This window comes from Pollicipes pollicipes, unplaced genomic scaffold, assembly GCF_011947565.3.
Source record: "Pollicipes pollicipes isolate AB1234 unplaced genomic scaffold, Ppol_2.1 Scaffold_4881;HRSCAF=5763_pilon_pilon_pilon, whole genome shotgun sequence".
Lineage (NCBI taxonomy): Eukaryota > Metazoa > Arthropoda > Thecostraca > Pollicipedomorpha > Pollicipedidae > Pollicipes > Pollicipes pollicipes.
In genome coordinates this window covers 55,094,549-55,105,507 of record NW_023596576.1, presented here as the reverse complement: position 1 = coordinate 55,105,507, position 10,959 = coordinate 55,094,549, and the positions used below count along the sequence as shown (strand labels likewise).

At 48.9% G+C, this 10,959-nt stretch overlaps 1 protein-coding gene across 1 annotated transcript in view; it reads right to left on the bottom strand.

Annotated features, from left to right (window-relative positions):
- Positions 1 to 627: 627 nt before the first annotated feature.
- The window catches only part of LOC119100610 (acetylcholine receptor subunit beta-like 1), a 30,121-nt gene continuing 19,789 nt past the window's right edge, over positions 628 to 10,959 (bottom strand). The window contains exons 5-6 of the mRNA XM_037223688.1: positions 3,610 to 4,530; positions 628 to 2,761 (exon numbers count right to left, since the gene is read on the bottom strand). Coding sequence (XP_037079583.1) covers positions 2,597 to 2,761; positions 3,610 to 4,530 — 1,086 coding nt within the window. The 3' untranslated portion in view covers positions 628 to 2,596. The remainder of the gene's footprint in view (positions 2,762 to 3,609; positions 4,531 to 10,959) is intronic.

Below are 10,959 nucleotides of genomic sequence, written 5' to 3'. Positions count from 1 at the left end.
CTTGCATTGAACAAATCTTGACAGAATCGATTCGACTTGAAATCAAGTCAAGCACAGGTCTGTGTGGTACTTTTGTATGGGTATGCGTGTGCAGTTATTTGTGTTGCGGGGCTGACCGAGTTAGAAGAAGAGTGCGTCGCTGGTTTTGACATCTTGGAAACATCCGGTCAGACATTTCGCATCATTTATTGCTAAGCAAATAGACTCCACAAAAAGCATGATGGCACATACCATACATACGCGTGTTTAAGATGGATATAAGACAATGCTTCAGTTGTGAGCAAAACTGTACCGATCTGATAAAATCTAGGAGGCAATACGACATGGTGTAACCAACAAAACCAAACAACATTATATTGTGTTTACGACATGTTTTGCTTCGCCACGTCGTGTTTGGCAGACAGCATTACGTCATCATTACGTCATCATTACCATTACAATGGTCGATATCCGACCATGCCTGATGCCTGATGAACGCGGTATAAAGTAATGGGCAGCGTGGATTTCGGTATCGATTCAGGACACTCAATTACATATGAAACGGCGAAAGTATGCCCACGTATGCGGTCGTGAGCAGATGGCTGCCGTTTGTAGAGATCATAATCCAGCACTGGTCGCGTTTTTTAGTTGAACTGGACAGCACAAACAAGCACTTTAGCGCGTTTCTGCTGATGTTTTTGGGAGCTGAACACTCTTGTGATCTTTGGTGCACTTAGCCCGGACCGGTGTGTCACAAGCCGGTCATTGGATAATACGCAGCCACTTCGGACTGTGGCTTTACGTTTTTGAAAAAAGATCATTTCTGAGGTTTTTCAGCTAACCGCTTGCATTATATTGCATTGATCTAAACAAACATTGTTCACAACTTTCTAATGCTCTTAAAATACGAAGTTGGAGATAACAGGCGTAATGTACCTCTACATCCAACAGTTTTTATGGCCTGGTATAACAACGTTTTAGATTTTACCTCAAACGGTTCTGATTCCCCACCGCAGCCTTTCAAACCCAAGATATCGTTAACTGATATATTGGTTTTTGGCCTTGTCTTCGGTAACAACATAACGTCATGAATAAAATGCGGCCATGATGTGCATTCTTCTAACTCGTATTCGTATCATGCAGTTCCCATGCTGGGACCGAATCTTTGCAGGATTACTAGAACGTGAAGTGAAACGCTTGCAAATGAAATGCGCCACATGGATAATAAGTGTCGTTTCTATTCTAAATTTTTTAACCCAATGAAATCACACAATCGTTTCGTGGTGGACACAATCGTTTCGATAAACCAAACACAAACCCGTGATTTCCACCTTGGCAATTAAAATTGGTAAAATGCTCACTCAACCGGATTCGTTTGCGTTCAAATAAAGAACTGTCGTATTGAAAACTAAACGTTCATTATTCTTACATGGCCGAAGCGGTTTTTCCGATTTTCGGGTGGTTTAGGTGCAGACGCAAGCATATATGCAAACTTCACCTCGCACGTAATATCGAACACCAATAGGAACAAGCGGGGCTTTGTCGTACAAATCACAACAGCTCCAGCGAGACATACCGCGTCGGCGGGCAAGCATTGCTGAACATTCGCACGCACTCACAGCACTCAGTTGGCCGCGGTCTGTCAACACACTCCGCATTTCCTAAAGCTTTGCCGCTGCGCCATCCTCGCCGCGCTGCGGCGGCTGGGCTGAGCTTATCATGTGACGCCGCTCCCGCAAACCAGTACAAAACAGTCCCTCGGCTAGCGTGCGCGTTCAGCGCTTGCTTACTGATACATGGCAGTAGGCAGCACAGCAGGCACGGCCAGTGCACACGTGTACATCGCTCTCTAGCATGCCGCGACCACCGGCCAAATTGAGCATTTTCTGTCGCGAAACACCTATCGATCTTCTAGCCGAGGCGGACCCGTGACGGATCGCGCAGCGTGCCCCGGCTGCCGCTGCTCCCGTCAGCACGGAACGCACCGGCGTCCACGTCCGCGGAGGTGGACCCGAGGTGGCTCACATCAGGTCACTGGTGCCGGGTGTGGGCCTTACGTCGACCCGGCAGCCCTGCCGTTACCCGACAGGGGTCCTGGCACAGCTCCTGGCCCGCCCTGACAGGGGTCCTGGCACAGCTCCTGACCCGCCCTGACAAGGGTCCTGGCACAGCTCCTGGCCCGCCCTGACAAGGGTCCGGACACACTTCCTGGCCCGCACCTGACCAGGAGCGGAGGAGATGCCGTTCCCGCACTGGACAGAGGTCCTGACACGACTCCTGACCCGCCGCTGACCAGGAGCGGAGGAGATACCGCTCCCGCCCCGGCTATCAGGCGGACGCCGGGCAACGCTCCATTGTTTTCAGTAGGAGTGAGATGCCACGGTCACCTCGGACCGGCGCCCGACCAGGGATAGTTTCTTAAAGGAGCGGCGGTGACCCGTTGTGTCTGCTGCCCGCCGGCGGCGCCAGGCCGATGCTAGCGCCATCTATATCCAGCACGGCTCGTCTGGTTCGACATCTATCGACGTCCAGTTGCAAAGGCCAACGCCTTCCGCATGGTCTGCCAATCAGCGCAGACTCTGGCGGCTGCCGCTTTTGAGACGATGACAGATGCACTCTACCGGCCCTGGTATATCTTGATGATAGTGTCTTGGTCGACGTACTCGAAGATGTACGGCGCATCCATAAGGATGCCGATTGTTCCAGCCGTGGTGACTACGAAGAACAGGTACAGCTGGAGGCGGTCGATCACCATCGCGACGTACTTCCAGTCCTCACGGATCTAAGGAAAAGGCGGGGTGGTTGGTCGCAAACGAATGTTTTAAGGGCCTATTTGTTTTGCAGCAGATCAGTGCTAGGTGAGTTCTGTATAAGAACCTGGCACAGCGCGGAAGCGACGCAGTGCGTGCATTGCAGTGTGAGATGAAACTTGTTGAGTATCTCATACGCCGTATGCGGACTTGTAACTCTGAACAACTTGGCACAGAACAGCAAACATGGGGAGAGATATGGCACCGTCACAGAACAATATCATGCTTAAGATTGGAGCGCTTCAGGACAATGCAAAGGAACAATACAAAGCAGAGTTGCGTGTCCTGCTCAATATGAGGAAAAAGATGAAAATAGTTGTGTTCATCAAATATTGACGAAATTAATATGGACGGATGTAAGTGAAGCATAAATGCGCATTTAACGGGCATTTGGAAGATGGGTAATTCAAATACATCCCGTATAGGGATTCTGAAGCATTGAAGAATACAGACGCATTTTGGGTGAAGAATTGGCTTAAACTGGTCCGCAGGAAGGATGCAACCAAATATAGTTCCTTGTTACGTTATGCCATGCATATGGCTTCAGTCTGGCGTTTGACCATTTTATATGCCACTTGGAAGTTAAACTGAACCAACCGCAAGGAACAATAGAGACTGGAACACAAATTCAGGAGGAGTATTTATACACTCTGTTTCCTTTGAGTGTCTTAAACGGGGAATATATTATAGAAAATTATACGTTTTCAAGGTCAGACACTTCTTCTCGAATCCAGGCCCGGACCGGATGCACTGCGGTGCGAAGCAGTGCATTGACGTGAACGAGAGCCGAACAGACAGGACACCGGGCCGCCTGCCTCACCTGGATGTACTCGTTCTCGTTACGCAGGTGCTCGGCGATGAACTCGACGGCCTCGGTGGCCTTGTAGGCCTCGGCCGTGAGGAAGAGCGACTCGGAGGCGTCGCTGTCGCGGCGCGCGTCGGTCTGCGGCGGCGGCGCGTCCCGGCCGGCTGCGCAGTTCGGGTGGTGCAGGTCCGACAGCTCCATCGAGTCCAGCTTGGCCTGCGCGAACTGCGACGACAGGCCGACGCCGCCACCGAACGAGGGCACAGCGCCGTCGCCGCGGCCCGCCACGCCCGGACCCTCCATCATCCATCGCAAACGCGTCTTTTTGGGGCGCTTCATGAACAAGAATATGGGCGTGTACCTGAGGAAAACGACCCGCACCCAGTTGGGCATGTGGTGCGTGCGCGGTCCCCGAAAGTTCCAGTTGATGATGACCACCGTGACCAAGATGCTGAAGGTGTTCATCACAAAGGTGAAAAGCAGGTACTTGGCGATGAGGGGCAGCACCAGCGACGTGGGCGGCAGGATCTTGGAGACAAGCAGCAGGAACACGACCAGGGAGAGCAGGATGCTGATGCCCAGGGTGACCTTCTCGCCCGCCTCAGCCGGAAGGTAGAACACGAGCACGCACAGAAACGAGATCAGCACCGTGGGCAGGATCAAGTTCACCGTGTAGAAGAGCGTCTTGCGCCGGATCGTGATCCAGAACGTGATGTCTGTTTCCTTGGGCGACGTCTGGTTCTTGTAGTTGAGGTAGGCGGGCACCTCGACGATGTCCCACGTGCCAGACTTCCAGTAGTCAGAGAGGTCCACGAACTCTTTGTATTCGTACAGTTCGAGCGACACCTGGTCGCCGTTGAAGGTCCACGAGCCGAACTTCATGACGCACGTCTGCTGGTCGAACGGGAAGTAGGTGACGTCGATCGTGCACGAACTCTGAAAAAGATGATGCGGTGTTAGACCAGGGACCACGGGTCACCGATACAGTACGCGATTGGAAGGCAGACAAGTGATTTCTGTTTGAGAGCGATAGTCATTTTTGCCTTTAATGCGGTGTTCTGTCGTTTTGTTTATGGTCATTTTCGACTTTATTGAAAGGTTGGTAGCTGCCGGCCGGCTCTCCGGTCGGTGGCTAGCCGGTCCGGGGTACCAGTGGCTAGCGGGTCCGGGACCAGTGGCTAGGAGGCTGAGTCGTCACCATTGGTGTCAGTTAAAATCTGGCGTAGTAAGCCGACCAGACGTCAGGGCTAAAATCTCCGATTACGGGCGCGAGGGCATGAACAATCCACAAAATGGATTAGATTCAGAGGCCCTGAATAGCCCCTGTCCCTTAAGTCCGTAACTGGTTAGGCCCTTCTATTTTCTGATTGCGGACAATTTAATTGACATTTCTAGTATTTCCATTCCATGTCAGGCAAGAGGATATCGACCAACGCAAGTGGCTCCCTGACATTTAGGGCCTGGTTCTGTTCTGTGGCACTGACCTTGTCCCTGCCTCGTAAATGGGACCCCAGATTCCAGGCCGACTCAGAGCTAACTGCTCAGCATTGGTGATCTTGGACCTACATAGACGTCTTTGTAGTCCCGGGGACCCCGACAGGCGCGACGAGTCCCTTTGCCTGACCTTTGGCCGTCAGGCATTCGCCGCGGGGTCATCTTTCGGTCAGCCCTTCGTACCCCCCAACTGGGCCCTTAATAGTTTGTGCCGATGGTCCCGAAAGGCAACCAGGACCTAGCCGGAACATATGTCCCTTGTGCCCACCCCCCTTCCCTACCAGCTGGCTACGTCCCTGGATGTGTAGGTATACAAATCTCAATGGTAGCCAGCGACAGTCGCTCTCATAGCTCAATTCCAAGGTGAATAATGGCGTCTGCATCCCAAAACACTCCCAACTTCATGCCAGTTTGGTTTAAAATATCGTCGTTTTTTACTGGCGGGCTGAAAATTCTATATTCTGGTACAGATTTTGTATTTCACACTACATCTTGGCGGTTTGTTTTTCCTATTTGCTGGAACTTGACCCAGTCTATTGGATGCCATTTTCCTCATGTATTGAAATGAATTTTCATCATATTATAAATATCTATGTATAAATATATACGTATGTACAGATATGGATATGTACGTGAATATATATACATGCATATATATATATATATATATATATATATATATGTATGCATATAAAACGTCTGTATTGACGGCAATAATCCAAATTGTGGCAGAATGTTTACTTTCGGTGTGATCTGGTATCTGGTATCTGGTAATCTGGTAGAAGTAGCCGTTTCGGTTATTCTAATATATATATATATATATATATATATATATATATATATATGATGTATCTTAATCATGCATCATGGAGACATTTCCTTCGTGTATTTGGTGACTTAGGTAGGCATCAACAACTGCGTTAGATCGGTGGTGAAAACGTCTGTATTGACGGCAATAATCCAAATTGTGGCAGATTGTTTACTTTGGGTGTGATCTGGTATCTGGTATCTGGTAATCTGGTAGAAGTAGCCGTTTCGGTTATTCTAATTCGTTTTTGGCTAACAGTCTATAGGCAGCCTTTTTGTCGTCTGGTTTCCGCCATTGGATGTGTCGACCAATCAGCCGATCGCTCGCGTTGTTCCGCCCATCGTCCTGCGCGTGGGAACAGTGTGGGGCTGCACGAAGCTGTACCTACTGGTCGGTCGGTGGGAACGTTCCCGGGTGTGGATGTCCCTCGGTAGCAGACGGCGGATAAGTTGCAGATTGTTGCGCGCGGGGGGTTGGTTGGGGGGGGGGGGGGCAGACGGCGAAATCAGTGCAGGGTCAAGCAAGGAGCGTGAAGGGACAGATATCATTCGGCATATATGCATAGATATATGCATATATCATTGTGTATATAATATATATCATTGCACGCCGCGGTTAGTTATCGTCAGCTGCGGACCACTTCTTGGCGCTGAATCTGATACATAACATGACGGTGCGCCCATTGAGTCACGCGGCGCAAATAGATGTTCCGCAAACCTTATTTCACAGCGCGAGCGCCTGTCTCTTTATATTTATTTTATGGAATCCGTTTGATGGCCTAAATAATGAATTTGGGGCGTAGCAACGAGGAGTGTCCGCATCAATTCACCAACGGTGCTACAGATATATCTCCCGTCCGGCAGGGAATGCATCCGCGCTAAACGCCATAACTCTGCAACATTGTGGGCTGATGAGGAAAGCACAACACATGCCACACGAAATTTTTATGGGACTCAAAGACAACGCTACCAGTCAACATTTCGCCTGCAATACGGTACATGCCGACATATATTCGCACAAACTGTGACTGTTCCCAGCCTAAAGACGTGCGTTCATGCTAGCCTATAAACATGCTGTCGTGCCGAGCTTGCAGACCTGCAGTTGGTCGTGTCTGCGGACACGTGGCCGGTGCAGGCGTGCAGGCATAGTAAGGGCATGAGATGATGGTGGGATGTGTTCATTTATACAAGAAGACCTGCGATCAGACTATATAGAACTTGTCTATTCGGGGTGTCTTGGCCTTTTTCGCGTTATGGTGTGCTTTGGTATTGGGCCTCTGACCGATGCGGCCAGACCAAGTAACAAACGAATTATCATAATTCAAAACAAGGGAGGAACAAGCAAATTTCAATAACTATAGAAAAACAATTAAACGCACAAGCCTTGACCTGCGTTGTTTGCAATTCCAGGATGTGTACGCAATGTGCAAGAAGGGATTTGAAATTATCGCACGGATATGAGCTTCTATTGGTTCCCCAGTAGCTACCGAAAATCGAATGAACTCACTTTCTCCTTTGAAAGTGACTCAATCAACTCCAAGACGGCAATCGCTAGTCAACCCCAATCCCCATGTAGTTACGGATCAATGCTACCAGCTGCCTGGGTATTTGATGACATAACTTGACTGGGACCTCTGGGGTCATGTAGGCCCCACCCGAGGTCTCTTGGGCCTATGGACTGTTTTTGTTGCAAGCTAGCTGAACTCGCCTTGGATACGAGTTGCATTCTATCCAATTACGTTTGGGCTGTAGAGGCGCCTGTTTCGGAAACGAGGCGGTAGTACCGGCTTAAGCATGCCAAACTGGTGCCAATAATTATTGTAGCGCGGCACCTCTAAAGGCAGACTACATGACCTCTCTTCGTGACCTCACTTGACTTTAATTACCAAAATCCCCGCACAGGCTTTGACCTGCGTCGTTTATTTTGTAACATCATGTGACGTTGAAAATTACGGTCCACCAATGCGCGAAACCTCATAGGAGGCTCTGAAAGTTGGATGGACAGAACTGGAACTGTTCTAGCTGTTTAAGAAGGTTGGGGCTTAACCGTTGTCCCTCCAGCCTTTACCGAACCAGATAAGTTTATCCGTCTTTTGCAACGTTCAGGTAGAGCGAGCTTTAAACATACCTGGTCAAGGCAGACACTAAGGACGTTAGTATGGGCGACACAATTTTGCATTTAATTTCCCTAGAGTGCATAACTGCGCTGCAGACAGAGCCATTAAAAACTGATTTAGATGACCAGTTTGGTCATGGAATCGTAGCTGCAAAATTATGACCTGGGAACAAAATCAAAAGTAGCATGGCCGTTGACATGTGTTCAAGGTCAGATCAACCTGTGACTTACGCCCTCATCTCTTGGATTTTGACTAACTTGACCATGCAAGGAATCAATAGCGTTAAGAATGCCTGTAAATTTGATCAAGCATCTAGCTTAAACACTTCCCGTTCATTGCCCCTCGCAATTTATTGTTGCGTTGCTGGTAGGGTATCCTTGACAGCGAATTCATCCACCGTAACGAAACGAGATCAGGAAAATGTGATAAATATGCGTGATAGCCACTATATCCCAATGCTTACGCAAGTTATAGTAAAATTGAGTGAACCATTTAAAAGGCGCTAACGAGTAATTTTCCAGATGATTTTGTACTTTACCTGTTGCACATGAAAGACCGCGTCTCGACGTACCAATCATAATGCAACAAAAAGGATGGTTTTCATCACGGAAAACTTCCACCTGGGCACTTAAAGACAACGCCAAAGTAATTTTTTCTCAAAATTACCGGGGCCTCGTGGGGTGCACGGCTGCGCAAGTAGAGATGCTTTGTGCCGGTCATAGGTGGCTCTCAACCCGCATCACGGTCATCGAATCATCAAATGGTCAAAATGTGCTGGTATTTTAGATGATAATGTGAGGTGCAAATGCTGCATTTCAGACAAAAACTATCTGTAATACGTTGTTCTGCTGACGCGCGTAGATTCACAACCTGTGTGAATATATATTATATATATATATATATATATATATATATATATATATATATATATATATATATATAATATATATATGCGGCCTATTTCAGAAGCAGGGACGAGGCCGGGACTGGCGATTTGCATTTGTAGGGCCCACGTAACAATGAGGGCCGTACGTCAGTTACGAGCCCACAGTGCCGAACAAGAGGTCCTCTGCCGGTAAGCGGTCCCAGTAATTTACGGAAACATCTCCTGGACAGGGACAGGGAATGGACCCCAATTGCCAGAGGACCTCTTACATTTGTCGTGGTTATCAGTCAGTGCAAGGAGATATGATATCTCATAAAGGCGGCCCACCACATGCAATAGACGGACGGAGGGAGAAGCGTGACTCAGCCGGGGCCCCCAGTACGTAACGGGGGCTCTCCACCCCAGTTCAGATAAGGGCTAGTTGAGCCGAGCTTTTACATTTTGTGGACTGTTGATCAGTTACCTTGTTGCGTCAATGAGGGCCTCTTTGTCAATCTGGAGCCGACTGCCAGGTCAGACAGCCTCCCGCTTCAGTGAGGGGACCAATGTATAATGCATCCGTCTGACGACTCCCGATCGGCCAGGAGGCCCCACTTCTCGTCGCCAGAATGGCAGTCAGTTTGCACACCGCGCTGGGACGGAATGACCTCTGAATCAAGCTTGCAGGCGTGCATGGCCCTTGGATCTGAACTTGCGAGGACACCTGTTCACAATAAGACTCAAGGGCCAGCATTCCTTTGCGAAAGTGGGTTGGGCATCTCCATACAATTTTACCCCATCTCTACCTACAGCCAACGTTAACAGGTCCTCAGTATTTCTGCAGAACTCAGAAAATATCTGTCAAGGACTCTGGACTTTATCGGATGAGAGGAAGAGTCTACTTAAACGTGGTAGAATAAATAGCGTCAGTGTCTTATTGCGTGCAGTCATTTCACGACCGCCTTGTTCAGGTAACTGACTTCGAAATACGAACAGAATGGTAGTTCCGTTTGTTTTTCTGGCTTTTGTTCCAATCAATGAAGTTATTAATAGAAAAGCAGAAAAAACGCGTTCACTCGAAATCAAATGGGCCAAGCCGTTTTTTGGGGGAGGGGGGGAGCTTCACCATAAGCAACCTTTGCCCACACTGTGCCTCCCGCCCCCTACCAAGGCTCTGGCTTCGCCCATGCTCCCAACCTCAACCTCTCGGAATATGCCTGCACATCGACGTAGACAGTTGCGTTTCAAGTGCAAAATTACAACGCCGTTGCTCATTGGCACTTAAATGCCGTTTCTTGCTCAGTAACAAAAGTGCAGATGATCGCAGACAAACGCCAGATATCTATCCAGCTGTGAGCAGGTACGAACGCCGGCCCTGGCTTGTGATCTGTTCATAGAACTGCTCCCCTTAGTATCAGGATAGCTCTATGAGCTGGGGCAGGGAGGGACAGATAGTACCTAGGGCTGGTGTTGTTTGTATTGCTGCAATCATGCTGGCAGCGCACTTGTAAAAATGTGCATTTGTAAGACTCTGTAAAATAACAGGATGTATAAAGCACAGGATCAATAGCATAGGACAACCAATCAAATATGGATATAGAGACAACCGGACCGGGTGAATACTGTCAGCATTGTGTCTCCATTTCGATCAATATAAAAATTGTTTCTATGCGATTTTCTTGCATATTCAACGGTTTATGCGGTTTCAAATACATGCTGCATCACCCAGACCAAAAATAATTATCATAGTGATACCACCCTAAGTTGCACCGAACGCTAGCACAGCTATCATGGCTCAGCCCTCCCCCTCTGGTGACTGAACGGTTATATGCCGACGCTATCACCTCCTTGATATCGTCGTTTAACGAGCGCCTTCCAGGAGACTGAGGGTTAGTTATTGTAAGAATGAAATATTCCAACGCACAACGCGTTGGCAGGGGCTTTGGTTTGTTATTTCCTTGTACCACCCACATACATCTTCACACCATGCGTCAGAACCACTACAGTCGCGTGATGAGCGCTGCTTTCAGCAAACAGAGCGTGTTCCGTGCGACGGTCACTTGTCGCCGTCCACGCTCAGCA